Source organism: the organism of the source record quoted next (assembly GCF_019968955.1).
Source record: "MAG: Porospora cf. gigantea A chromosome Unknown PgA_NODE_261_length_25200_cov_324.403, whole genome shotgun sequence".
In the NCBI taxonomy this organism is placed as follows: domain Eukaryota; phylum Apicomplexa; class Conoidasida; order Eugregarinorida; family Porosporidae; genus Porospora; species Porospora cf. gigantea A.
The window spans coordinates 1-25,200 of NW_027151547.1; the positions used below are offsets into that span (position 1 = coordinate 1).

At 54.3% G+C, this 25,200-nt stretch overlaps 15 protein-coding genes across 28 annotated transcripts; 7 read left to right on the plus strand and 8 right to left on the minus strand.

Annotated features, from left to right (window-relative positions):
* KVP18_001523 (uncharacterized protein) lies at positions 1-1,749 on the minus strand (the record flags this gene model as incomplete). 2 transcript variants are annotated; one of them, XM_067951641.1, is made up of 1 exon in its annotated part: positions 1-1,749. In XM_067951641.1, a coding segment is annotated over one exon (1,749 nt), but the record flags the coding sequence as incomplete, so codon positions are not given. The 2 variants fall into 2 exon arrangements, with proteins under 2 accessions (XP_067810851.1, XP_067810852.1); XM_067951642.1 differs by having other exon boundaries at positions 19-1,749.
* A 60-nt stretch (positions 1,750-1,809) lies between these two features.
* Positions 1,810-2,491, plus strand: KVP18_001526 (uncharacterized protein; the record flags this gene model as incomplete). 2 transcript variants are annotated; one of them, XM_067951647.1, is made up of 2 exons in its annotated part: positions 1,810-1,851; positions 1,910-2,491. In XM_067951647.1, the coding sequence occupies 2 exons, from the start codon at positions 1,810-1,812 to the stop codon at positions 2,489-2,491; spliced, it is 624 nt and encodes a 207-aa protein (XP_067810857.1). The 2 variants fall into 2 exon arrangements, with proteins under 2 accessions (XP_067810857.1, XP_067810858.1); XM_067951648.1 differs by having other exon boundaries at positions 1,943-2,491.
* A 38-nt stretch (positions 2,492-2,529) lies between these two features.
* On the plus strand, positions 2,530-4,695 carry KVP18_001518 (uncharacterized protein; the record flags this gene model as incomplete). Of its 3 annotated transcripts, XM_067951629.1 has the most annotated exons (2): positions 2,530-3,083; positions 3,114-4,695. In XM_067951629.1, 2 exons carry the CDS (start codon positions 2,530-2,532, stop codon positions 4,693-4,695), a joined length of 2,136 nt encoding a protein of 711 aa, XP_067810841.1. The 3 variants fall into 3 exon arrangements, with proteins under 3 accessions (XP_067810841.1, XP_067810842.1, XP_067810840.1); XM_067951630.1 differs by lacking the exon at positions 3,114-4,695 and having other exon boundaries at positions 2,530-3,087; XM_067951628.1 differs by lacking the exon at positions 2,530-3,083 and having other exon boundaries at positions 3,226-4,695.
* Positions 4,696-4,766: 71 nt separating this feature from the next.
* On the plus strand, positions 4,767-6,906 carry KVP18_001530 (uncharacterized protein; the record flags this gene model as incomplete). 2 transcript variants are annotated; one of them, XM_067951654.1, is made up of 2 exons in its annotated part: positions 4,767-6,796; positions 6,825-6,906. In XM_067951654.1, the coding sequence occupies 2 exons, from the start codon at positions 4,767-4,769 to the stop codon at positions 6,904-6,906; spliced, it is 2,112 nt and encodes a 703-aa protein (XP_067810863.1). The 2 variants fall into 2 exon arrangements, with proteins under 2 accessions (XP_067810863.1, XP_067810864.1); XM_067951655.1 differs by lacking the exon at positions 6,825-6,906 and having other exon boundaries at positions 4,767-6,800.
* A 790-nt stretch (positions 6,907-7,696) lies between these two features.
* On the minus strand, positions 7,697-9,651 carry KVP18_001531 (uncharacterized protein; the record flags this gene model as incomplete). 2 transcript variants are annotated; one of them, XM_067951657.1, is made up of 4 exons in its annotated part: positions 7,697-8,789; positions 8,816-9,125; positions 9,154-9,545; positions 9,572-9,651. In XM_067951657.1, the coding sequence occupies 4 exons, from the start codon at positions 9,649-9,651 to the stop codon at positions 7,697-7,699; spliced, it is 1,875 nt and encodes a 624-aa protein (XP_067810866.1). The 2 variants fall into 2 exon arrangements, with proteins under 2 accessions (XP_067810866.1, XP_067810865.1); XM_067951656.1 differs by lacking the exons at positions 8,816-9,125; positions 9,154-9,545; positions 9,572-9,651 and having other exon boundaries at positions 7,697-8,743.
* Positions 9,652-9,669: 18 nt separating this feature from the next.
* On the plus strand, positions 9,670-9,918 carry KVP18_001521 (uncharacterized protein; the record flags this gene model as incomplete). Its single annotated transcript, XM_067951639.1, has 1 exon — positions 9,670-9,918. The coding sequence occupies one exon, from the start codon at positions 9,670-9,672 to the stop codon at positions 9,916-9,918; it is 249 nt and encodes an 82-aa protein (XP_067810849.1).
* Positions 9,919-10,216: 298 nt separating this feature from the next.
* KVP18_001529 (uncharacterized protein) lies at positions 10,217-11,386 on the plus strand (the record flags this gene model as incomplete). Its single annotated transcript, XM_067951653.1, has 1 exon — positions 10,217-11,386. The coding sequence occupies one exon, from the start codon at positions 10,217-10,219 to the stop codon at positions 11,384-11,386; it is 1,170 nt and encodes a 389-aa protein (XP_067810862.1).
* A 273-nt stretch (positions 11,387-11,659) lies between these two features.
* KVP18_001525 (uncharacterized protein) lies at positions 11,660-13,729 on the plus strand (the record flags this gene model as incomplete). Of its 3 annotated transcripts, XM_067951646.1 has the most annotated exons (2): positions 11,660-11,900; positions 11,928-13,729. In XM_067951646.1, the coding sequence occupies 2 exons, from the start codon at positions 11,660-11,662 to the stop codon at positions 13,727-13,729; spliced, it is 2,043 nt and encodes a 680-aa protein (XP_067810856.1). The 3 variants fall into 3 exon arrangements, with proteins under 3 accessions (XP_067810856.1, XP_067810854.1, XP_067810855.1); XM_067951644.1 differs by lacking the exon at positions 11,928-13,729 and having other exon boundaries at positions 11,660-11,917; XM_067951645.1 differs by lacking the exon at positions 11,660-11,900 and having other exon boundaries at positions 11,975-13,729.
* Positions 13,730-13,793: 64 nt separating this feature from the next.
* On the minus strand, positions 13,794-14,357 carry KVP18_001524 (uncharacterized protein; the record flags this gene model as incomplete). The annotated part of the gene is made up of 1 exon (XM_067951643.1): positions 13,794-14,357. The coding sequence occupies one exon, from the start codon at positions 14,355-14,357 to the stop codon at positions 13,794-13,796; it is 564 nt and encodes a 187-aa protein (XP_067810853.1).
* Positions 14,358-14,543: 186 nt separating this feature from the next.
* On the plus strand, positions 14,544-15,893 carry KVP18_001528 (uncharacterized protein; the record flags this gene model as incomplete). 2 transcript variants are annotated; one of them, XM_067951650.1, is made up of 3 exons in its annotated part: positions 14,544-14,558; positions 14,587-15,123; positions 15,150-15,893. In XM_067951650.1, the coding sequence occupies 3 exons, from the start codon at positions 14,544-14,546 to the stop codon at positions 15,891-15,893; spliced, it is 1,296 nt and encodes a 431-aa protein (XP_067810860.1). The 2 variants fall into 2 exon arrangements, with proteins under 2 accessions (XP_067810860.1, XP_067810861.1); XM_067951651.1 differs by lacking the exons at positions 14,544-14,558; positions 14,587-15,123 and having other exon boundaries at positions 15,186-15,893.
* Positions 14,655-14,855, minus strand: KVP18_001532 (uncharacterized protein; the record flags this gene model as incomplete). The annotated part of the gene is made up of 1 exon (XM_067951658.1): positions 14,655-14,855. One exon carries the CDS (start codon positions 14,853-14,855, stop codon positions 14,655-14,657), a length of 201 nt encoding a protein of 66 aa, XP_067810867.1.
* Positions 15,894-15,981: 88 nt separating the features above from the next.
* KVP18_001522 (uncharacterized protein) lies at positions 15,982-17,307 on the minus strand (the record flags this gene model as incomplete). The annotated part of the gene is made up of 1 exon (XM_067951640.1): positions 15,982-17,307. The coding sequence occupies one exon, from the start codon at positions 17,305-17,307 to the stop codon at positions 15,982-15,984; it is 1,326 nt and encodes a 441-aa protein (XP_067810850.1).
* A 51-nt stretch (positions 17,308-17,358) lies between these two features.
* Positions 17,359-20,499, minus strand: KVP18_001519 (uncharacterized protein; the record flags this gene model as incomplete). Of its 3 annotated transcripts, XM_067951633.1 has the most annotated exons (3): positions 17,359-17,550; positions 17,577-19,459; positions 19,866-20,499. In XM_067951633.1, 3 exons carry the CDS (start codon positions 20,497-20,499, stop codon positions 17,359-17,361), a joined length of 2,709 nt encoding a protein of 902 aa, XP_067810843.1. The 3 variants fall into 3 exon arrangements, with proteins under 3 accessions (XP_067810843.1, XP_067810844.1, XP_067810845.1); XM_067951634.1 differs by lacking the exon at positions 19,866-20,499 and having other exon boundaries at positions 17,457-19,328; XM_067951635.1 differs by lacking the exons at positions 17,359-17,550; positions 17,577-19,459 and having other exon boundaries at positions 19,855-20,499.
* A 133-nt stretch (positions 20,500-20,632) lies between these two features.
* On the minus strand, positions 20,633-23,139 carry KVP18_001520 (uncharacterized protein; the record flags this gene model as incomplete). Of its 3 annotated transcripts, XM_067951636.1 has the most annotated exons (2): positions 20,633-21,244; positions 21,304-23,139. In XM_067951636.1, the coding sequence occupies 2 exons, from the start codon at positions 23,137-23,139 to the stop codon at positions 20,633-20,635; spliced, it is 2,448 nt and encodes an 815-aa protein (XP_067810846.1). The 3 variants fall into 3 exon arrangements, with proteins under 3 accessions (XP_067810846.1, XP_067810848.1, XP_067810847.1); XM_067951638.1 differs by lacking the exon at positions 21,304-23,139 and having other exon boundaries at positions 20,633-21,175; XM_067951637.1 differs by lacking the exon at positions 20,633-21,244 and having other exon boundaries at positions 21,268-23,139.
* Positions 23,140-23,179: 40 nt separating this feature from the next.
* Positions 23,180-25,153, minus strand: KVP18_001527 (uncharacterized protein; the record flags this gene model as incomplete). Its single annotated transcript, XM_067951649.1, has 1 exon — positions 23,180-25,153. One exon carries the CDS (start codon positions 25,151-25,153, stop codon positions 23,180-23,182), a length of 1,974 nt encoding a protein of 657 aa, XP_067810859.1.
* Between the last annotated feature and the right edge of the window lie 47 nt (positions 25,154-25,200).

Genomic DNA, 25,200 nt, shown 5'->3' on the forward strand with positions numbered 1-25,200 from the left:
GGTGGTTGGCGCGGCAACTGTGGTGGTTGGCGCGGCAACTGTGGTGGTTGGCGCGACAGTTGTGGAAGTTGTGGTGGTAGCGGCAGTTGTGGAAGTTGTGGTGGTAGCGGCAGTTGTGGAAGTTGTGGAAGTTGTGGTGGTAGCGGCAGTTGTGGAAGTTGTTGTGGAAGTTGTGGTGGTGGTGGCGGCAGTCGTGGGCGCAGCCGTCGTAGGCGGAGCGGTGGTCGGTCGTGTGGTCGGTCGTGTGGTGGTAGTAGGAATGGTTGGAACCGGCGGAGGCAACACAGTCGTTGCTACGGCCTTAGTTGTTGTGGTGGCTGCGGTTGTGGTGGGCGCCTCTGTTGTAGTAGGTGGCAGACAAACCAGCTGTTCCACGGCCGTATCGATCATGTTCTCCATTCGCCCTATAAGCTCCTCAGGGTCCAGGTACCCGAACGGCATCACCTCGTATAAAGCAGGTGTGCCGTTAGCGGCGATTGCGTTAAAATGCTGGTCGTAATGCCTGTTGTAGCAATCCAACAATCTTCCCGAATCCTTGCTTGGGTCCGCGATAAATAGGTCGTTCAGAGTGAATTCCTGCTTACAGTGATTGACACCGATGTTGAAGATCTCTGCGTTGCTGACTGGCTTTGGCGGCGCAATAATAGCCATGGGAACCACGTTAGAGTTCTGGAGCATTTTAGCATACCTGGGGTCTGATGGGTTCGGGTACTCGAAGCTTCTGCAGTCGGAGTCCGCCTTAACAGAGGTGTACGGGTATTCCTTGATGTCTTCAACGTCGATGAGTTGGTAATCCTCGGTCCAGCCAAAAACGGCCTTCTTGTCGGCGCAGAGGGCATCCCACTCCGAAGCCACGAACTTCTTACTAAACTTGTCCGGTAACTTCTCGCTCAAATGCTTGGAGGTGCGATTGCGCAGCTCTCCTAGCTGCCTGTGCGTCTGCGAGAGGGAATTGCACACGACCAGAGCATCGTAGGCCACCGGGGCCTGGAGAGTGGTCTTAAACTCACCACTCCAGTTAACGTGGGCCTGTACCAGGTCGGACCTGATTAACGATCCGTACCACTCGTAGTCCTCTTCGTAGGTGCCCCACATGGAGTTATACCAGTTCTGCATCCATGAGTAGGATGTGTTGTAACCGAACCCTTCATAAAAATCTTTGGGCTTTGCGGTGTGACTCAGAGCGTCAGTGATCATAAGGGAGAGCCTAAGTACAGGTTGGCCGTTGGCGTTATGCGTTTCCGTGGTCCAGCCAACAGCAGGGTCAACGGCACCACGGGCAATGGCATCCCATTGATTCTCCTCCTGATCCTTGCCTCCGCTGATCTCAACTCTGGACCAGATGTCACCTATAGAGTTGACATCCTGCAACGGAGTCTGGTTGGCGTAGCAGAAATCGATGGTTCCATGCCAGCCCTTCCAAACTCCCCACGAGTTACCGTATCCCACAAGCGGAGCGGGCTTGTCTGCAAACGTAGACAGCCCATACTTGACGTGAGTATAACGTTCTTGGAGGCGCTCGATGAGCTTTTCGACTAGTCGTTCGTCCGCGAATGTCTGGATGACTTTACTAAATGTCTGCGTTGCGTCCTGGATGTGGAGTAGTTGGATTTCAGGTTTGCACTCAGGATCCTCCGCCGATCGCACTCCTCGTACCATTTCAACGACCGGTAACTGGTAACCATCAGGCTTCTTTACCTCAACGGCTTCGGCCGCGGCTGATAGGAACAAGGCAGTAGTGAACCTCATTGGATGATATGGTATTAGTAGAATTGACGTGGACGCTGTGGGGTGATTAATTAATCAGTCATGCGCGTACTTAGTCTGATCGGCCTCTGTTCGCTGTTAGTGGTAGGCTCATGGGGTCTGTCTGAGGCGATGAGAGAGACGGCATCTTTGGGTTTGACAGGACGCAAAAAGACAAAGAAACGATCGAAACCAGGCTCACGGCGTGGGTCCCAACGAGGACAAGGAGGAGCGCGAGGTAAAGGTAGAGGTAGAGGTGCCCAAGCTAAAGCTACAGGACGTCAAACTGGAGGCACTCAAACAGGAGGACGTCAAGCACGTGGACCTCAAACTGGAGGACCTCAATCCAGAGGACCTCAATCCAGAGGACCTCAAACTGGAGGACCTCAAACTGGAGGACCTCAAACTGGAGGACCTCAAACTGGAGGACTTCAAACTGGAGGACCTAAATCCAGAGGACCTCAAACTGGAGGCCCCCAAACTGGAGGACCCCAAACTGGAGGACCCCAAACTGGAGGACCTCAATCCAGAGGACCTCAAACTGGAGGACCCCAAACAGGAGGATTTAAATCCCGAGGACCTCAAACTGGAGGACCTCAATCCAGAGGACCCCAAACTGGAGGACCCCAAACTGGAGGATCCCATGTCAGAGGATACCAAGGTAGAGGAGGCCCTATGGGCCATGCAGGCCCTATGGGGGGTCAAGGTCCCACATCTGTGGCTCCCCTGCCGGATACCCCTGTAGGCCGCAAAGTCGAAAAAACTCGAGAAGTAGAATCTCAAATGAATCAACTCCCTCCGGCAGATCAAGCCCGAATCCGAACGGAACTCCGCCATCAGAACGAGATCTACGACGCCAGCCAACGCAAAAAGCTGGACATGAACACGGAGAGGCAGGACGAGAGACGGCTCCAAGCATCGCTTGCTACCGACGATCGCCAGTCGGCAACCAAGGAGATGGCCGTCGTACGGCAGGAGCGGAAGCACCTGGCCCAGGAATCCCGCGTTCCCGTCGCGGCTCCCAAGCCTGGCATGCAGGACGTTGCTAATCTGGTGGCGAAGGAGAACGAGTTGGCCTTGCGAAAAGGGAACATGCTCACTGCTGAGGCGGGGATGAGTGCACAGGAGAAATCAGAAGTCCGCCAGGAAGCAGCCAGGGCGCGAAAGGAAATGCCGGATGCAACCAGCCAGAACATCCAGTTGGCTGCTATCGAGAGCACGGAGGCTAAGCACGGAAAATTGCAACCAGTCACGGTCCCACCGGTAATCACTTCCACCGCGGACCAAGAGCTCAGTCTTGGGCCAAAGGGCACGTCTGATGCTGAGAATCGAGAGAAGTGAGTGCGCTGGACCAGCCCTGAATCTAGAAATCTCCAGGAGTCAGTCTCAGCCAAAGACGAGTCAACAAAGGCAGCGGTTAAGGGCGAAGCCCACAAGCAGGCAGCAGAGCAGGATGCGCTGGATACTCTCAAAGCCGACATGAGTCCTGAGGAAAGAAAAGCATTCGCAAAGGCGTCGGCGAAGACTCAAGAAGAGTTGATGAAGCAGGGAGTGGATCCTGACACTGCAGAGATCCAAGGGGAAAAGGCGGCATTGAAGGATACTGCACCTGAGAAAGCTCCAATGCTGGACGATATCGACGCCGCCGTCGAAAAGAGTCTTCCACCTGACCAGAAAAATTCCACAGCAAAAATAGCTGAGTCCGAGGTCAAGGACGAGGAAACCAAAAAGGACATCGAGACCGCGAACGGTGACGTAACAGGAGATGCTAAGAAGCAAGCGGAGACACGTGCAGCTGAAGAAAAAGAGGCCCATGCAGCAGCAGAAAAGGAGAGAAAACAGCAGCTTCGAGAGGAAGCGCTGGCGCAGCGTGCCGAGGAGGAGGCTCAGGCTGCAACCGAGAAGCAGGAGCTAGCACAGCGAAAACAAGAGGAGACGGCTGCTAGAGATGAGGAGGAACGGCTGCTGAAAGAGCAAGAACAAGAGGAGAAGGCTGCTAGAGACGAGGAGAATCGGCAACTGAAAGAGGAAAAGAAGGCAGAAAAAGAAGCTTTGAAAGAGGAGAAGCGACTGGAAAAGGAGGCTCGTAAAGAAGAAAAGCGCCAACTGAAAGAAGACGAGAAAGCACAAAAACTAGCTGACAAGCAGGCTCTTGAAGAGGAGGAAATGCAGGAGGAAGCGGCAGGTGACGTACTTACAGAGGAATACGAAGTTCCAGAGGAGACTGAGGAAGACATTCCAGAGGAGACTGAGGAAGTCATTCCAGAGGAGACTGAGGAGGAGGCTCCAGAGGAGACTGAGGAGGAGGCTCCAGACGAGACTGAGGAGGAGGCTCCAGAGGAGACTGAGGAGGAGCCTCCAGAGGAGGACGAAGTTATGATGGAGGAGACTCCAGAGGAAATGGTGGAGGAAGGCGAAGGCTCAGAGGAGAGCGAGGTCGTTTCGGAGGAGGCTGAGGAGGAAGGAGGAGACTCAGAAGAGAGCGAGACGCAGACTGAGGAGAGTGTGGCTGCCCCAGAAGAGAGCGAGACGCAGACTGAGGAAATTCCAGAGAGTGTGGCTGCCCCAGAAGAGGGCGACGTGGAGGAGGCACCAGTGAAGAAATTGCATGGAGTCTCAGAGGCAGAACCCGCAACCTCTGAGGTCCAGGGGGCTATTTCTACGGAAGACTTGTCTGAGCAAACTAAGAGTCTTCTAGAGCCTAGGCACATCAGTGCCATGCCTACATCTGCAGTGCACAACGTGTCGCCCCAAGAGGAGGTGGGCATATCTGGGCCCAAGGTAGAAATCCACGGACCACCCCTGCACCGACGGGGCAGAAGACACCTAATGGAACCTGGGAAGAGGTTCGAAGGGGACACTGAGACAACGGATTCAGATTACACGGAGGACACCGGGGCACGCGGTTCACCGAATCCAACCACCCTAGATCCCTTTAGGAAGTCGTAGTGTTTTCTATTTTAGTACCGTAAATTGCTTGTGAACCGCAACAGCCGACGCCGAAACTCCCGATTTCGGCAATGAAACGACCATGGAAGAAGATCGAACTTACGGAAAGCCAGCAGAACGCCCTTAACTGGGGTGGCTGCTTTGAGGTGGAGGAAATAGACCCTTCGGAGTTCCAAGGGCTGCTGCCCCTCGAGCCTGTGCGAGCCGATAAATCGTCCAAACCGAAGAAGAAGAAACGGCGAAAGTCTCAATCAACCACTGTTGAGGCGCCGGCTGACCCGGTCGTCTATGATGAGAACGCCATGATCGAATGGACTACCCTCGCTGCGGGGTACAGCGCCGTAATCAATCAGCAGCTGCTGGCTAACATGTACGGCGCCGGGTTCTTCAGCCCCACAGAAATCCAGCGTGCTAGCTTCAAACCCGGACTTGTACAGCGGTTTGACGTGGTTGGTTGCGCCGAAACCGGATCCGGAAAGACCCTGGCTTTCGCATTGCCTATCGCCAACTGTGTGCTGGCCCAGCACGAAGCGCGAGGCGGCCCCTGCGGCTCGCTGACGGCACTAGGCGTTCTCCCATCGAGGGAACTGTGCAGTCAGGTGTACAAGGAAATTCAGAAGTTGACGAGGGGCACGACGTTCACCAGTGTTCTTCTCATTGGCGGGATGAGTCCTGAAAGGCAGACCCGAGTTCTGTCCAAGCGGCCCGACATGGTACTCGGTACGCCAGGGAGAATGTGCGCGTTTATGGGCCTGAAGATTGACCGGACTGACGATTTCGACGGCCTGGTGACAGCCCACCCGCACATGACTAACCTTCGGGCCCTAAAATGCCTTCTTCTGGATGAGGCGGATCGTTTGGTCGAGGCAGGGCACTTCCCAGAGCTGGACGTCATACTAGAGAAAGTCTACGAGGACAAGAAATCATCCGACCGAGGGCTTGAGGATCTGCAGACTTTCCTGTTTTCAGCCACGCTGAATCTCAAAGCAGGTTTCAGACTTCACCATCGTATCCGCCAGCCCACGGAGAAGCTCCAGAAGAAGGCTGAGTTGAAGGAGAAGATGTTCAGCGTATCGCGGATGGACGGACTGCTCGACCGCATGAAGCTGCGTGAGGGTAAGTTGGCTGTCGTTAACGTCGGTGAAGACGATAAGAGCAGCTCCCTTCCGAAGAATATGAAGGTAGAGAAAATCATGGTGCCAGAAGAAGACCGCGAGCTCTACCTGTACGCACTTTTGTATCAGCACTTCGAGCAGTGCAAGGACTCCCGAGTAGTTATCTTCGTAAACTCCATCGACTACGTGTACCGGCTAGAGTCGTTACTGGGTCTTATGTTTGGCAATGACATCCACGACAACTGCATCATGCGGGACATGATAAACAGACGACCTAAAGGGACGGAGGCCGTTGCTGGAGATGTGAAGGATACGAGCGCGCTCGTAACCACGTCTGACGCGAAGAAGAGCAAGGGCGTGTCTCTCCTGAAGAATTTGGAGAAGCAGGCTCAATCGGCCTCGAGGCCCAAGGAGACTAGAGACGTGACATCCATGCGTTCCGCGGATCTCAACTTCGACGTGTGGCAGAAGATTCCTGTGGTGGGGCTGCACTCCAAGTTGCGCCAGTCTCTGCGAATGAAACGAGTGGATTGGTTTTGCCATCCGACGAGGCCCAGTGGCATTCTGGTGGCCACCGACGTCGCAGCTCGAGGGTTGGACCTACCTGCGAACGTGGACCTCGTAGTCCATCTTCAGTGCCCGATGAACCCCTCTATCTTCGTTCATCGTTCAGGGCGCACTGCGCGGATAGGCAGGATGGGCACGGCGGTGGCGATGATGACTGGCGAGACTCTTACGTCGTGGGCGAAAGTCCTGAGTGGAGTTGGCGTGAGCATCAACAATGTCGAGGCGCATGCCGTACACCACCTAAAGCCTCACGTGATCAAGTCACTCCGAGGGCGATTTCGACTTGCTTGTGAGGTGGAGAGCGCCGAACACCGCGTTAAACGCTACCGGGCGGAGAAGGCTCGAATAGAATGCATGAAGAAAGATGCTGACATTTCAGGCACAGACACTGAGCATGAGTACGATTCTTGCGATGAGGAGTGAGCCTATACCGGGCGTTTTACGCAGAGTGCTGGAGTACCGACAGAAGGCGACGATCCTGAAGTCCAAGTTCGAGCTACTAGCCCTCCTCAAGCAGCCTTTGGTTTAGTTTTTCCAGCAGACATCAGTAATGTCTCCACCTGTCTTGACGAAGCTTTGCAGGAATTCGTTGCACGTTGCCTTCAATTCGGACGGGATTTCAGGGAGGGCGCCACATATCGCGCTGCCTAGATTATGAGTGGCGGACTCCTCATGGGCGTTGTTGAGTAGGACCCATGGAACTGGATTACTGTTCCTTTGGCACCCCACCATATCTGTGGGAGAACGCGTCCGTTCTCATTGCCGCAGCCTTCAGCAGGGCCGTTCCTTGTGACTTCATACATCCCACGATTTTGGTTCTGTCACTCGCTTCGAGACAATCTGTCCAGTCGTTAACCATAGTTTTGTCCGGCTGCTGATTAGTCTCCATGCAGGCTATCGCGTCAAAGCTTTTTTTGTTGTCCTTCAACACCCGCATGGCACAAAGGTGAGCAGTATTGAGCTGGCACTCGGATGGCCCGTGTTGGCACTGAACGGTGTGATTTGACACATGACCATTTCCATAAGGTACGAGTTCCAGTTGAATATATTTTTCCAGACCTGAACGCATGAGGGGAACCAATTGGTTCCGGAAAAATAGCTGGCAGAATGGGCACAAAGCTTCGTAGAGCAGCGTGACTTGCACTCTATCCCCTGTGGACTGCAAGGAAACTTGTCGGTCATTGCTGGGGCGTGAACACAGTCCGACGTGCGTGAAGAAGACAAGCCACAACCACCTAAATTCCATCACCGGCAAATTATAATTCATGCGGACACCATAAGCCACATCTACTGAAATTTTATCGCTGCCAAATTACAATTCATGAGGACAACGATTTTCGTGCCAAGCCTTTCTGTAACTTCGACCCCAGAATTTTTTCAACCGTCTCAATGTTCTCGGCTGTTTGGGCCAGACGGCAAATCAGGTAGCGATATCGGGAATCGAAGAGGCGAATAGCGCGCAGGTGCGTCCGCTGCAGCTTGGCGCGGTTGCCAAACTCTTTGCTTTTGAGCACTTTCAGCTGTTCTCTCTGTTGGTTGACGGCGAGTTTCATACCGATGTCGTACTTTCCCATTAGTGATGTCCATTGCTGCTCCAGAGATTTCGCGAGGTGTACAGTTTCAGCAAGGAACTTGGCTTCTTCCTGGGGTAAAGCCACGAATGTTTCGTTTCGTAGTCTGTCATTGATGACACTGGTCTCTAAAAAAACGTCATCGCAGATTCCCTCTAGCGTGAACTCGCAAGCCATAGCTACCTGAGGAAGTAGCATAGGACACTGCTTTGCAAAGGCTGCAACGGACAACCTGGGATCGTGTTCGGCGGATGTGCAGGTTTCTACCTCGGTAAGGTAGTATTTTGCCAGCTTTTGACGGCCCATTAGGTCCTCATGCTCCCTGAACTCAGCGATGTATCCTGCGTAGTTCGCCTCTTCTTCTTGTTGAACGTAACTGCTGAGACCGTGTCTGAACCTGTCGTCCCCGTTTAAGGCTGACTGCAGGAAATCCATGGCTTGCTTGCTGTAGACCACCCTTTTTCGCCATATCCCGAGTACATTCGTCACCTGCTCCACGATGCCTGGTGCCACCTGTTGCAATGAGAAGACGACTTCTGCAAAAAGAACTAGGAATTTGAACTTGAAGGAGGGGGTCCGTGGCCCAAGCTTCTGCAGAACGTCGTTCATGATGAATACCTGTGCAAGCAGCTGCTCGCTAGTAGCTTTTCGCGACTGCAAGAACCAGGTGTTAATGGCAGCCTGTTCCTGCAGAGATCCCACCCAGCGCGAGATGTGTTCACTGACTCTCGCTACACACTCGGCAGAGGGCACTGCGGCCGCTAGCTCCTGAGCTAGCCGCTGGTCATTCAGCATGAGAGTTCCAATTTCGACATTTTCGGCAATGAATAAGTGTACGTGGCTACGGCAGCTAGCGCCGCTAGTAACACGGTGACAGGCTCTGACCACGATAAGAGCAGTACAAGAAATGCCCGCTTCGCAGTGTTACCAAGGGAGTAGGAAGTCGGACTCACTTGTTGTAGAGTCGCAACCCCTAACCAGCTGTACACCCCAAAAAAGACACCACACACCGCTACCAGAGGCAGTATGTCCTTCCAGTGGTTGGGCTCCGAAGTAGTCCGTGGCAGAAGCAGCCGAGGCACGTCCAGGGCTAGGGCGAAAGGGACAGACCAGACTGCCGCTAGGATCTGCATTCCAGAGTGGTTGGCTCCTTTGTGGCTCGTCTTGAGCAGCAACGCTGAGTGCCAGCCCAGGTCTCCACTCACTCTTTCCGCATGACGCTACTGTAGCCACCATCGCGCAGGAGAATCCGAAAGGCGAGAATCCATCGCGACGATTGCACGCTGCGACGCAGACGACCACCACGAGTAGCGCAGTACGTCTTCGCCGAGACAAAACTTTACCGTACAGGCTAAACTCCAGACACGCCATAAGCAGAGGTTCCAGCGCCCGAGTCATGTGAACTGTGGCCAGACTTGTCGATGCGAAGGCTTGAGCCATGAAAGCGTGAATGAAAAAGTGGAATCCACCTGCTACGAAGGTGTCACGAGTGACCTCAACCGCCAGTTGCTGGTGAGTCAAAGCTGATATTCCAACAGAAGTGGCAGCGGCTATCAACAGCTGTACGCAGACCACTAAAGTCACGTAGGGGCATACCCTGTGGTCAGGGGATACATTACTCACTTGGCAACCGTTCCGTTCACGATGTTAAAGAGATAGTTGCTGGCGTACACCCCTGCGAAGAGGATTGCCGTCGGTGTCATCGCTAATGGTGTATTTAGATGACACGAAATCAGAAGGCAGAAAATCCACGATTGGAGAAGATGCCCAGAGAGTACCTCACATCCCGAAACTCTCATATCCGCGTTGGATCGCAGTACCAGGCGCAGATCCCTGAGATGTTCGTCACAAAAGACGAGGCGCCTCCAAGGAAACGGGTCCTGGAGCAGTCCGGCGCCCTGACAAATACCACAGAGGTGGAGAGTCAACCGAGAAAAAAAATCACAATCACAGAACAGGACTTCGCTTAGGGCGCTAGCGGGAAGTGAATATCCGGGCCAGGCTGTGAATCGGGCAGGAGGTCGAAGATGATGATCTCGGTTTTCATGGCCATATCAAAAAACATTGCCATCTCCTCTGCCATCTGGGTCTCCCCTTCCAGATGAATGTTCGATTGTACAGATAGATTCCTCACTAGATGGGAGTCTGCTAGGTTATTCTCGACTTGTCTCAGGTTGGATTTAACGGAAAGTCGACGAATCGTTCTACTAACAGACGGGCCGCTCATAGTGACATCAACAAGGATGATTATTCTTTGATTTTCGTTGAATGCATGTTGGGCAGTCAGTGCACCTCTGGGCTGTGGTAACCAGCTTAAGACCCATGCTTTTGATTCCTGGGCTCTGTGGGACAAGTTTGAATTGTACAGTCAAAGACGGGCGCTTTATCAACTGCGGCGACGAACCTCTCAACGGCTCGTGGCGCATGTGGCTGAACCTACTCCAATTCACCCCTTGGAACCAAGAGTGTTGGATTGACGTGTTCTCCTTGAATTGGGATGGGGTGAACTACTCCAACCCTCAGGGTGTTGACGTCTGGCACGATTCCGGTCTGGAAGCGGTGGAGTACCTGGGTGGGCTAGGAGACCTGCCCTTGTTGGAGATGGGATACCTCGCCGAAATCACGGAGGAGTTCATTCAACGAGGTCACACTCGAGAGGTTGACCTCGATGCCTTTCCGTTCGATTGGCGGCAAACACCCTTCAATCTGGATTTTTCTCCGCTAAAGTCCAAGCTTGAGAAGCTAGCCCAAATTAACGACTCAAAGGTAGTCGTCGTGTGCCACAGCTACGGCTGTAATGTCCTGAATTACTTTCTGAATACGAAAGTCGACGAGGCGTGGAAGGATTCACATGTTGACCGCATCGTCAGCGTAGCGGGGGCCTACGGCGGCAGCTTCAAAGCGGTAACGTCGCTTCTGAATGGCACCGTGCGGTTCTTCCCTTTTATGTACATGTTCGACGAGGCGTCCGTGCAGCGGTTCGTTCGCCATTTGGCATCGCTCTATGCTCTCCTTCCGAACCCTAAGGTGGCCGATCTCAGCATTGTGAACACGGACACGCAGGGGGCGCGGCACGAGTACGATGCCCTTACATGGATTCGGCTTTTGCCCGACTCACTACAGCAGCGCGCGTTGCAGTCTTGGACCCTGCTCTCGGAGCCCGTGCTGAGAGACCCAGGCGTACCGGTGATCTCCTTTGTGGCGTCTGGCACAGGTGTTAATAGCTATTCCTTTGACGAGAGGACACAGAAGCTGGCCGTTTTGAGTAGCGTCCCTGGCGACGACACGCTCACTCTCAACTCAGCAAGCTGGCCTAGAACGTGGGCCTCGACCGTCTGGATGGAGCAGCTGCTCGGCGTCAACCACATGCAGATCATCCGCGAGCCGACCTCCGTGCGCCGAGTTGTGGACTTGGCTCTGCGTGATCTCTCTGACTGAGCAGGATCTGATAGTTTGCGACTTGTTTTTTGCGACTTTAATTGCGATTGATCCATCTTCTGATCAACTATGACGCCATCGACTGAATTGGGGGTTGACTTGTGACATGTGGATACACTGATGACGCTGACTTTTCTCTTTTCTGCTTTCCGCGGTCCGTGCCCCAGAAACCCAAGGGGCGAGAATCGCGCAATAATTCTAGGAAGGAAACATAATAATTGATCCCACACCGAGGATCATACTGCCCCTTCACCCGTTATTACCATTTCTGCGATGGCGAAGGTCTTAGAGAGCGCCGCACCTTTGTGTAGCGCTGATGTCAAAGACTACGATATATACGAATCTGTAATCAACCGAGCCTTGAACGAACGTGCACTACCCAGACTACTATTCCAGTGGCTCTACGAGTACAAGGACCTTTTGCGTCTCCTGCTGGGAAAGGAAAGCGACTCCGACTACCTCCTGTCCGTGAGGGTATTGCTGAGTGTTATCCAACATTCAAACGGATTCTCTGGTGAGGCGTTTGGCTAGTGTTCATCAGAATCCCTCCAGGAGTCGGCGCCCCTTACGTCGTCCAGGCTCAAGAGTATGCTGTGCGCTCCTATCCTTATGTGGAATGTGGAGCATGAGCTCTGGATCTCGGGCGTCGCGCAATTTTTCAATGGTCTCTCGCAGCTTACGTCAGATACGGATGTGCTGAAACTGGCTGGGGAGTGGGTCGATGCTCAGAACGAAATGTTCCGTCGGCTGGAGATCATGTGTGGCAAGAAGATGTGTGGGAACCTGGAGCGCCCCGGTGCTTCTCTGGCGTGTGCCTCGGACTCGTCTTATTCCCCAGCTAACTCTTTATCCGCTGGCGCTTACAAAGTAGCTGCTGCCAGCTTCCAGCCCTCTTCTCAGGCGTATTCCGAGGCATCCTTCTCTCCTTCTGGTTCGATGACCCGAACGAGCTTCGCTACGGCAGGGATGTCTCCCATGGTTGCGGCGCATCCGTCGGAGTCCTCGACGGGCTCATTGTCACGGTCGGGCTACGTCTCAACCGGAGCGGGAATGCTTGGAGCGTCAGGTGCCTTTGCGGTGCCTACGACCTTCTCGGACTCGCATTATTCTCCTTCGAGTTCGCTGAATAAGGCTGGTCTGTCCATAGTGCCTATGAGTCCGGTTTACCCTGCGCGAGAGTCCAGCAGCGATTTGACCTCGATGAAGCAACGCCCCGTTCCTGCCTCTGTTATGCAGCTGTACTACCAGTACGATGCTCTTGCAAACAAATCAGCTTTGCAAGGCGGTTTGATTTACTTGGTTAAGAATATGCGGAACACCTTCATCCAAGAGTACAACCTTCGTGGGTCGGCAATGGAAAATGAAAGTGTCGCGCTCGCGTCACTGAAACCACACCGAAGACAGTGGCTAAACAGTACTTTCGTACTGAAAGAGCTTTCGAAGGCCAGCGACAACGACGTGAAGCACCCTGCGCTTGCCTCCGAGCTCTCTACTGCTCTGGCCTTCCACATCAAGAAGCAGTACGTGACCTTCTACTTGGAGGGTCACAAGCTGGGTCGACGCGCTTACTACTTGTTTGAGGACGCGCAGCGCTGGGCCGAAGCAGTTGCTCACATGCTGAGTGAGAACCCCTGCACGGCTCCGTGTGAACTCTACCCTCCTCAGAAGGTGAAAAGTCTCGTCAACGAGCCGTCCGACGACGTTACCATCGACCTTGAGGAGGCTCTAAGCTTTCTGCCTAGTGACAAGCGCGACTTCTACCGAGCCTACAAGATGCACGTCGATGCGTCTGGGATCACGGGAAGAAACGCTATCATTATGGATCGCTTTCTGGGCCAGATGGTTCTTGGATTCAACAACCGCAACACTACGCAGGAAATCCCGCCGCAAGCACGCGGAATGGGGGCTACCAAGCAACAACTACTGTCTAAAGACTTCTTGGCTAACGAACTATTCGATGCCTTGACCAAGGCGGCACTAACGATTCCTAATGAGGCGGCCGACGCAGTGGAGGAGTTGTCGACCGCTGCTGCGGCGCATGCAATCGAGCAGTTTAAGCATATTCTCAGCTTGCCCAAGAAAGTAGGCCGGAAGCGTCACTTCCTATTTGAGGACATCAAAATTTGGCTGAGAGTTACCTGCAGCGCCCTGCAAGCGATGTACGAGAGTCCGACACATACCGAGGAGTTGGATATCGACGCTGATGATAAATTTCAAGACGCTGGCTCCTTCTTTTACTCCGACGACGACCACCTCTCGACCCGCGCCTCCAACACGCGTGAAGAATCGATGTCAAGCGCATATACCGTGGGCAAGACGTCTTTCTATTGTCTGGACGTATAGAAATGTTTCTTACAATGGAATTTGTGAATGTAGCTATGCAATTTGCGAATGTAGCGTCGAGGGCTCATAACCACCCCTCTGTTGGCGCTGTCCACCCTGCGATTCCACCCCAAGCCCACTGCCTATGCTCCAGGTAGAGGCCCATGAACTCTTCAGGGTCGAACTCTCGACATAGGCTCCTAGAGTGGAACACGTGGCCACAGAGAGTGTTGTATGCGTGAAGGGCATGGTGCAGTCCATCTGCCCCCGTGCAGTTCGCCACCTCCAGACCTATGGCCCTGATGGCCCTGTTGTCCATCGGCTCACTCCAGATAGACGTCAGCTGCTCGTGGACCTTGCGCGTGTACGGCACGCGTTTGTGATTGATGTACGGTACAGGCTTGGCGTCCCTCAGCATCCGCACCGCCTCGGCGTACGGAGGGATGCTATGCTCCTTGTGGAATCTCAAAATTGCCGCCCGTTGCTTTTGTAGCAGGCGTTCTTGTCTATCGTCCGAAGACGGCAGGTCCGCCAGCCACGCTCCATTCACCCAGTGTTCTACGGATACCCTACCGCAGGTCTCAGCAGCGTCGCTGCCTGTGGTAATTCTGTCATCCTCCTTCTTCTGGTCTACTGTGACCTCGTCCATGACAGAATTCGCCGCACGCAGCAATTGGCCTCGTTCTTGCTGCAGGCCATTTTCGTGTGTGTCGTGTATTTTGACGTGCAATTTAACTTCACAGACCACAGGGCGCCAAGCTATGTTCAGGGTTTAGGTCTATATATCGTTTCCCAGTTTAGGGTTTAGCGCCAAAATCAATCAATTGGGACCGCGATGGTAACTTTGTTTGTGAGTCAGGCTGAGTCAGGTCACGCAGAACGACATCAAGCGCAAGATCCGAGAGAAGCGCGTCGAGGCAGAGTCCGCAGACCCCCTTGCGGAAGTTCATAAGTCTCGGTCTGACCTGCTGAGAAAGTCGCACCATCGTTTAACGACCGTGTCCCGCATGAAGTCATCTAAGCGCTTATCGAGCCAAATGAAATCTGTCGACTTGCGGTCTGAGGCTACTCCACCCACGGAGGATCCATTCCGAGCGGAGTGGGATTCGTTGAGGCAATACTGCCTGGCTCCTGTCATGTCCACCATCGCGGACCGCGTCCAGTTCCCTGAGTCGCGAGACCTGCCTCCCGTGGAACGTCCTGTTCGTGTGCCGGCGGACTTCAAATTTGGGCGTACCGTAGGCACGGGCAGCTTTGGTCGAGTTTTTTTTGCACGTGACTCCGGTGGCCTCGGCCGTGTGGCACTAAAGCGAATGAATAAGTACGAGCTGATTCGTCGGAGACAAGTGGACCACATCATGGACGAGGTGGCAATCCTATGGGACTGCTGCCACCCGTTCGTGGTGAAACTGCATGTGGGGGCTGATCCGTGGTTACACAGACATACTTTCGAGATTCCGCCTACGTTTACATCTGCATGGAGTTTGTTAAGGGGGGAGAGTTCTACAGCATCGTCCGTCAGTATTCCCCGTTTCCTGATATGGTCGCGAAGTTTTACGCGGCGCAGGTGGTATCCATTCTTTCGTATCTCCATGCCAAATGCATCGTGTACCGAGACTTGAAGCCTGAAAACCTGCTGATGGCTCCATCTGGATACCTGAAGCTCGCGGACTTTGGCTTTGCAAAGTTTATCCGACCAGGTCACACGACGAGGACGTTGTGTGGTACTCCTGAGTACCTCGCTCCTGAAATGCTGATCAGTGCGGGACACGATAAGGCCGTTGACTGGTGGACATTGGGAATTTTTTTGTTCGAGATGCTGGTGGGTGACCCTCCGTTTTCAGGGGGCGAACCGGCCCAGATGTACCGTGAAATCCTCAGCACCAAGCTGCGGTTTCCGGCGTTCGTGGATGCCGGGGCTCGCAGCCTCATCAAGCGCCTGCTCGTTCCGGACCCGCGCAAGAGGCTGGGGACCCCTCCCGGTAGGGAGGGGTCGGAGCAGGTCATACACCACCGATTCTTCGACGCCCTAGACTGGGTAGCGCTGGAGGCACAGACCTTACCGCCTCCATACGTTCCTCCGGTTGACGCACGCAATGACACCGCGTGCTTCGAACGTTTTAGCGAGGAGTCTGAGCAGCCTCCTCGAGATATTGAGAAGGACGACCCTTTCTGGGCGTGGTGAGATATTGGTCGTTGAGAAGTTTTTTTCCTTTTTGTACTGGGTTGTTACCCATGTGAATCACGGTAGGTTTCCCAGTGTTTTCGTTGCTTCAGCCAAGAAAATCCTGATACCTGGTTCTTCCGTTGGGTAGTGGTCCCTGTAGCAGCGCTGTCCGTAGCGTTCGGATTACATGCTTCATACCTGCGAAGTCATTCGCCTGACACCGAGACTCTGCGTACAGTTCCCGCAGCAGCCCAGAAAAAATGTCCATGTTCCGTTTCACATCAGGGTCTGACTTCTCGCTGTCACGAGGCAGGCCGGTCATCTCCACCAGCTTGGAGTCATACAGCTGGTTCATATGCTTGTCTACGGGGTCATCCGTGCTGTCATCGCGTCGAATCTTGCGGATGTCATCTTCCTTTATGCGAAGTTGGGCTTTCGCGGCGTCCGCGACCCGTTGGAATTTACGCTCCTCCAGCTTCGCGACCTGCTTAGGTTCTACCTTCTTCTGTTTCTCTGCTTCCAGTTTCGCCTCCTTGTCGAACTCCTGTCGAATTTTTTCTTGTTCAGCTTTGGCCTCCTGAAGTCGTTTCAATCCCTGCTGTCCCGCCGATGCCTCCTTCCTCGAGGCGGGTCGCCGTGCATCAGTGTCTGGTTGTTTAGGCGGAGTCACAGGCTTCTGCTTCTTTGCCACAGGAGGCGTCTTCTCTTTGGACTTCTTCCGGGCCAAACGAGACAGCTTATCCATTGAGAGTTGTCGACTGGCACTGTACGCTCCTTCTCCTTGCAAGAAGGAGACCGCGACTCCCATGTTGCACTGCAACACCAGTGGCCTATAGTTCTCATGCAGGTGAGCCAACGAGGAGATTTGACTGCACTCGCACTGCAGCTCCCGAGTGTCGACAACTCGGAAACTGCCGCTCTCCGACGTTTTCGCCTTTTCTCCCCTCCGCACGAACCTCACTGTTACCTCTGGCCTGCCAAGCGGTTTCACTCTGTCACCCTCGTAGAACCCGTAGAGCTCTTCTTTGGATACGAGACAGGATGCTCCCTCTACAATCACAACGTACTGCTCATCCGGCAGCAGGCGGGTGCCCCGGATAAATAGTGCCACCGGAAGGTCATCCACCTCCTTTCGCTTACGAGGGGGTTTCAACACTGCCTGATGTGCGCGATCCCTCACAAAGAGCAGGTCAGTCGGACTGAACTTGAAGTCGTCGGAACTGCCCATAGAATATCCTGGTAGAGATAGGTCCGGTAGGGGTAGGTCCGCCACGTGATCGGTTGTCAAAAACTCCGTTTGGAAGTGCTTGGCGTGTGCCTGAAAAAAGGTGTCGTCGTCCAGGCGCAGTCGCTGCGCCAACTCATCAGCCTCCTTGAAAACTTCCTCGACTACGGTTGCCCCGGTGAGCGCGGGGAGTAGCCAAAGCCTCATGTGTGCGTGTGCAGGGAAAATCGTTCGAAGAATTAACACACAAGGACACTTTCACGCAGACGCGCCTTCAGGGTTCTGAAGCCAGGCCTTTTTTGCTTGGCCGGGAGAGGGAAGGCCTGAATACGACATCATTAATGACTCAGAAGAGGTTACGGGCATTGGAGGTCTTTGGTATCCCATGAAGTTCTCTTTAGCGGCAGAAAACTCATAAGTAGCGTCATCCGAGATATCTTCAGACTGAAACTGTGTGTACGAGCCCTGGTGCTTACCAATTGGGCTTCATCCACAGCTCTAATAGCGACCGACTCGTCCGATCCGCAGGAGAATGAATGCAGCGCAGCCCCCGAATTGACCACCAGGTCCCACTGATGCCTTCCCCCTGGTGATGCCGACACCTGCTCCGTTTCCTCCAACTTGGCTCGCGGTTCGTCCATTAACTTAACGAACAGCGCTTCTGAGACGTCGTCGTAAGGACTCGGACCCGTGGGACAGGTCGATCGTCTCGGAACTAGCCTCCCCATGCATATTTTGCAGTGGGAAAACATGTGCGGGGCCTCAATGAACAGGGGCACCGGTGGCGAACGGCTTCCAGGCTCTCCTTGTAGGTGAGAGGGAATTTGGAGGGCCTTGACGACTTGATGAAGCGGCAGCACTACAGGACGGGAGTCACGTCCGATCCGCCCCCAAAAGTCATCCGCGTCGAGGCTTGTCCAGCTGTCACGTCCCACATTGGCGAGAAAGAAGACGAAGTCGGACCTCGTAACGTATTTCTGGAGACTTCTCAAAGACGTACCCAGGGATTTCTGCACTGCGGCTGGGAGCTGCCAGCCGTAAACCGCCATGCCATCTAGCCATTTTTGAATGGTTCGGGTAGTTGGAACTTCGAACTGGGCGAACTCAGTGTGGACTCCACCGAAGAGTTTCTGCGAGTTCTGACAATCACGAGGGAACGACCATACCGTGTCAGGCAGTGGATGCGACAGCACGTAGGTGTCCAAGAATTCAACGCAGTGGTCCAGCAGTTGGGCTCTCCGCTCCGGACACACTGCCTCGGACACGGACTGCAGGCAGTTGCGCAGGTGCATGAGGTCGTGCGACCACACGCCCGCAATAGGTAAGTCGCAGCCGAAGGCGGAGACTACCCATGGCGGTTCGACCACCACCGGCTCGTTGGTCTCCTTGTTGGTTACTATGCGGATTCCTGAGTTCGCCTCGGAAGGAGTTCCGACTTCGCTCAGCTTGGGATGCCACAAATCATCCGCGGCAAGCTGTCTGATCGTTCGGATTTTGGCCAGCGTACGCAAGGCGGAGGCGGCTTCAATCAGTTCGTGGTACACCGGGTTGACGCAGGCCTCATCGCCGAGCCTCATGGGTACTGTAGGCGTCGGGAAGGGCAGTGACCGGTAATGCTGTGCCTTCGTGAACAGACCGCACAGGACGTAGAACCGCCTAGGATGGTCGTCCAGCATAGATTTCGCGTGGTGACTAAAAATCTCGCTCAGTAATGGCAGCGTGTACTCGTGACCTGGGAACACCAGACTTTCCAAATCGGCTCGCCTCAAGAGTGTAACCAGAGACCTCTTTGCTTGCGCCGCCGAGCCTTCGAAAGGGACACCAATCCCCCCGTTGAAGAGAGTGTCTCCAGTAAAGAGGCAGTCAATGCCGTTGGCGCCGGTAAGCTTGAAGACGACGGAACCCTGTGTGTGACTTGGGGCGCCGATGACCTCGAATGCCATGTTGCCGAACGTGAGTATCGCCTGGTCAGCAACCTCGTGGGTCTGGCAGAGCACGTGCTCGCCTTGCGAGGCATAGCACCGCGCGATACCGAAGTGCTCCATGACACTGTCGTTGCCATGCATGTGGTCCCAGTGGTGGTGCGTCGTGAGAATGGCGTGGAAGTTAGCCTGTCGATTCCTGTAATACGTATCCAGAACCTCCTGAATCTGTCTAATAGCCTCTCTCCCGTCGCCCATGTCGACTAGTACCACGTCGACCTCAGAATTCGTGGAGTCCACGATCATGAAGCCGTAGTTGTCCTCCAGCAAAGCTAGAGTGTGAATGCTGGCGCTGCGACCGGAAGCCAGTTTCACGTTTACCCTGATGCTTCGGCTGTGGGGTCGGCCGGCGCGGCGGCCTCGATGTGACAGGTAGACTGTGTGCAGTGCGCCGGCGCTGCTGGGGTATACGAATGTGATGAAAATATTCCATACTGTATCGAGGACAGCAGCGACTTACGGTGGTTACCATAGATGTAGCCAGTCAAATATGTAAGTCCTCGGCTGAGAAGCGATAAAACCCGGGCAGCTACTAGTAGCGGCAGAAAGAGAGTTGCTACAAGTAACCCGTAGAGAAGAGCAACGAAGACCTGAGAACACCGCCACCGACGGAAGTGGGCGCGTTGGCTGGGAGGCGCCATAGACTTCAGTCTGAACAAGAGACCCCCAACTGAGGTTGAGGCAAACGCAGGCTTAGAAGTAGGTTGCATAGGGCATTATATGCCTGGCAATACGTGCAATTAGCGATGTTCCGGTGTGACATGCAACCAAGTCACTGCTCACGCGGCTCGATAACCATTGGTACGGTGACGTACCCAGGCGGGGCTGGAGGCGGGGCGCCTGGGGGGACCTCGAAGTCTGTGGCTTTGCGCATTCGCATGGCACCTGCCTGCTGCGGGGTTTGGGGAAAGTACTGGGTCGGCAGCATCATTTGCGGTTGTTGTTGATACTGCTGGTAGTGTTGATACTGGGGCATCTGGGGCATTGCGTAAGCCTCGACGCCGCCTTGGGGCGTCTGCATGATGGCGGGCTGACCTTCGTCATAGCTGGCGTACGCAGCGCCCTGCACGGGCTCATACGCCCAAAAAGCGGTGGGACCGGCCGGAGCCTGCTGTATAGGGTAGTACCCGGGAGGATAGCCATAGGGTTGCGGTGTGGTCTGGTAACCCATTCCAGGCGGTTGTTGCTGTCGCTTCTGTGCGTTGGCCATCACCTGCTTCATGAGGTTCGTGATCTGCTGGACTCGGAGTGTTTCCTGCTCGACAAGGGCGTTTTCGACGTCTTCCTTCAGCTGGTCGCTTTTCTTGTGCCGAATATGGACCCCGATAGCCACGCCGATGATAATGACTAGCACTACACCAGTAACGGCACCAATGACCGCATAAAAGGGTATCCCCCAAATCGGAGCTGGGACCATGAGAAATTTGGTAGAATACCTAATGAAAGAGGGCAGTTACACAAAAATCTTATTTCACGTCACGAATCTGATTCAAAAATCTTTGATGACCATCGGGGTCCATAGGTCACTCGAAAGTTTCGATTTACAAAGGTCACTCGAGAGTTTCGATGACCATCGGAACGGTGACGTACCCCTCTGGAGCAACAGGGGCGTCTCCTGGAGGCAATTCGGAGTCTCGCGCTCTGCGCATTCGCGTACGCTTGGCATCGTCGAACTTCGGAGCCACTGTGTGCTGTTGCAAGGGCATCATCAATGCGTTGGGCCTCTGGTAAGCGGCGTTGTATTCAAGCTGGTAGGTCATCGGTATGGGCATTGCCTCCACCTGTCCGTTGGTTGTCTGGAAAACTACAGGGTGCGAGGGCGCAGCAACGGGAACTGGGCTCATCATGGGTCTGGAGTAGGTAGCGTCTTGGGATTCGTACGCCCAGAACTTTGCGGGACCGCCAGCGTCCTTGCGGCTGGATTCGTCCAGTGTCTTCGAGAGCATCTCGGAAATTATTCCTACGCGTTTGGATTCCTGTTCCATGAAAGCAATTTCAACGTCGCGTTGCAGATCTCGTCGTCGCCGTCGACGAAGGCATCGAACAACCATGAAAATGAGAAGTAGCAATACGAAAAGGACGCCGACCCACATCAAGATGAAGCCCCAAAGGGGCATTGTCCAGATAAAAATCTGTCCGTTAACTCGTTCAATTCCTGGCATCTGAGTTATGAAAATCACAAAATTCAATTATGTTTCGCCATAAATGCTTGGTGCTTCACTTTGTGAGCTTCAAGAACCTTTTTAAGTTTGCCAGTTTGACTTTTGGACAGGGGCTCGTTGTCTTTAGTTAGGGTTGGGAGCCCTGTCTCGTCGTACTTGAGGTATTCTCCAGGTTTCGTGATTTCGAAGAAGCGCTCTGGCGGGACGGATAAGCGCTTCACGAGCTCTTCCTGCTCCTTTTGCGCTTTCGCCTGCCTCTCTGCCTTCAGACGATCCTTCTCGGCAGTCTCTGCCACCTTACGCTCTCGCTCCTTTAGGATCTCCTCCTTTGAGGTGATGCGCCACACCGATGCCTGCCCTTTATCCTCCAGCAGCACGCCAACCGACGCCAAGGCCTCGTCGCGGATGTGGTCACATAGGCGGAGCAGCTCGTCGTTGGCGCTGGCCTGTCCCAGCGCACGAACCTTCTGTCTAAAGTCTGCCACGACGCCCATAATTTCATCGGCTTTCTTGGAGCCACCATCCTCCTGCCAGCCGAAACTGAACTCATCCTCAGTCAGCACGCCAAAACAGCTGAGAATGCGGCGAACAAACAACGCACCCTTCTTTAACAGGCAGGCCTTGACCGTCTGGTTCATATAGCCCTGCAGCACGCTAATCAGCTGCTGCAGATGAGCCATGGCGGATTGAGTGTTGATGTTGTCGGTCAGAGCTCTGTGGACATCCTGCTCACATTCCAGGATGGCCTTCTCGGTCTGGAAATCAGTGTCCGTCCACTTCTGCTTGTCCTGCAGCCCCACAACCACATCACCGGCAACTCGAAGACAGGCCGAAGCGTTCGCAAAGAAATTGGTTATCTGCCTCTCAATCGCAGTAGCCTCCTCCAGGCTGCTACCAGAGGGGTCATAGTTCATCGGTGTGTCCCATCTGTGTATCAGAACCAGTATGCGGAGCGATCTAGCGCTAAACTTTTCCAGGCACTGCTTGATAGTAACGAAGTTCTTCAGACTTTTGCTCATCTTCGCGCCCTCAATGTGCAGATGGCCGGTGTGTACGAAGTAGTTGACCCACTGAGACTTCTGACACCATGCTTCCGTCTGGGCGCATTCGTTGGTGTGATGGGGGAATCTCAGGTCAATACCTCCGGAGTGTACGTCGAGAGGAAACCCCAGAATGGCTGTTGCCATCGCCGAGCACTCAATGTGCCATCCTGGCCTCCCTGCTCCCCACGGTGAGGGCCAAGAGGGCTCGCCGGGCTTCACGGCCTTCCACAGGGCGAAGTCACAGGGATTCCGCTTTTCCGAGGTCAGCGTCAGGTCGCCCTCCCCTTCGAGCACTCTTTGCTGGTCGTTGACCGCGCCAGGTTCCATAATGCCGTAGGAGTACTTCCCATCGTCCTTGAACGCTGTGGTATCGAAGTACACCGACCCCGCAGACTCGTATGCAAGCCCGTTTTCCACTATCTTCTCGATGAAGGCGACGATCTCAGGCACGTATTCTGTTACTCGAGTGATCACATCAGGCATCTTAACGTTCAAAGCCAGCATGTCTTTCCAAAACTCAGTTTCCCACTTCCTCGCAAGAGCCTCATGCGTGATTCCTTGATCCTTGGCCCGCATGATAATCTTGTCGTCCACGTCAGTGACATTCATACACATTGTGATGCCGTAGCCGAAGTAGTCCTCCATCACGCGACGCAGGATGTCGACGCCCACATAGGTGCGAGCGTGACCCATGTGAGAGGCGTCGTACACCGTAGGCCCGCAACCGTACCATTTCACGTGTCTGCCTTCAGGATCGACGGGGAAGAACTCAGTCCGTTCACCGCCAGCCATGGAGTTCGCAAGCCGAAGCCCTGTCCTTCGTTTCGTCTCAGCGGGTTGCAGCCACGCCATATTTGGTATTTGGGTGACACTTTACTTTGTGAATTCAAGGTTAACGACCTAGCTTGGCCTTCTTTATCTGGTCCCGTTCCTGTTCCTCCTCCTCTCGGCGCCGACGCTTGCGCTCCTGCTTCGCCTGTCGAGTAGCCTCTCGATGCCTCTCGCGGTCCTCGTCGTTGGCCTCTTCCAGGCGGTTTTTAAGGTTTTGCAGGTACGCGTCGTGGTCGAGGTCGTCTGGGTCGCTTTCACAGTTCATTTCAGCTGCGACGTCCCTAAAAATCGTGGGAACCGGCTCTCCGATAGTTTCAACGCGGCGTCCATGCGTAACCGTCCCAGTTGTTACCAGCAAATCCTCTGGTAAGTCATCCTGCTCTCTGCCGGCTTCTTTTAAGGCCTCGAGCCTGGCCAGGCGTACCTGTCTCGGGTCGGGCTTAGCGGCACTGTCGTCCAGGACTACTACATGCTCTGCCTTCGCTTCCTTCTTCGAGGCCTGTTGAGCCTTCTTCTCACGAATCTTCTCCTTCAACCGGGCCAGCTTGCTTTTGTTTTTCGCCTTCTTTGTAGAATCCACAGAGAACTCGACTGCATTTCCCACGTCTGCATGCTCAGCAATTGCTGGAGGTTCGTACTGGAAGTTTGTTTGGGTGCCAATTCTAACCTCAGGTACAGATTGCAAGCCTATGCTCTCGCACCATTCAGATTGCCGTTGGATAAGATTCTCCATCTGGAAGACCGACTTGTCAGGCATTCTGTCATAAGCCCGAAATGTGGCCTTGAAGGCTCTAACAGCCGCGGCCTTGACGTCGGTCGACTGGGCCAAGAGGCTTTGAACGCGCGCCTTCACACTCAGTGTCTTGCTGCTGCTGGCTCCCATCTTCTTCACCTCGACGCCTCGCTTCAGGAGACGGTCGAGGAAGGGCAGCTCTCCAGGTAGCAGCAGCAGCAGCGAGTTGCCCTTGCTGACCATGCGTGCAGTGCGGCCCACCCTGTGGATGTAGGTGTCTACGTCGGACGGGCAGTCCACCTGTATGACCCAGTCGACTTTGGGGAAGTCCACCCCCCGAGCCGCCAAATCCGTGGAAACCAGCACCACATTGTCCGTCTTGGCTGTGAATTCCGCAGCCGTCACGACTCTTGCGGTTAGCTTCTGCTTGCCATGCAACATGAGCACCTTGTGGGTCGGAAGTAGCTTCTGCAAAACCAGAGAAAGGAACCGCACTTGTTTGCAAGTGCTCACGAAAAGAATGCTCTTCTTTCCCTTATGGGTCTTCAGAAACGAATAGGCCATGTCCAACTTATGGTGCACGTCCACAACCATGCAGAGCTCCTTCAGGTTCTGGGGAGTCACGTGGGCGTTCTCGATTACCACCCGCTTGGGCTTCTGCATCTTGAAGCAGGCCAGCTGATGCACACTCGACTGGAGAGTCGCTGAAAACAACACGTTCTGTCTGGACGAGCTGGACGGAAGCTGCTGAAGGATGTTCTTGATGGTAGGTAGGAAGCCCATATCGACCAACCGATCAGCCTCATCCAGCACCAGCATCCGCAGTCCGTCCACATTGAACTGGGGATTCTGGTCCAAGTGCTGCTGGAGGCGACCTGGAGTCACCACCACCACATTGAGTGTCGCTGTGAACTTCAGTTCCTCCTCCATTTTCTTCCCCCCAATCAGACAACCACAGCCGAAGTCATGACCCTTGCCCACCTTCCTCAAAACGCCAAAGATCTGCAAAGCCAGCTCCCTGGTAGGCGCGATCATGATGACGCCGACGCCATCCTCGTTGGTCCACTTCTCTCGATATAACAGTTCCAGTGCCGGCACCACGAAAGCCAGCGTTTTCCCTGACCCTGTGCACGCCTCGACCAGTACGTCACATCCACGAAGGAGCAGCGGTACGCTGTGCCTCTGCACGGGCGACATGAACTCAAAGCACGCCTCCATGAGCGCAGATGATGTCTTCTTCGACAGCGGCAGATCGGCGAACTTGAATCCGGTCAAACGTCCGTCGGCATCCTTGACCTCCATTTTGGATTCGACGTAGCTTGGAGGCACCCACACGCCCTCTTCTGGAC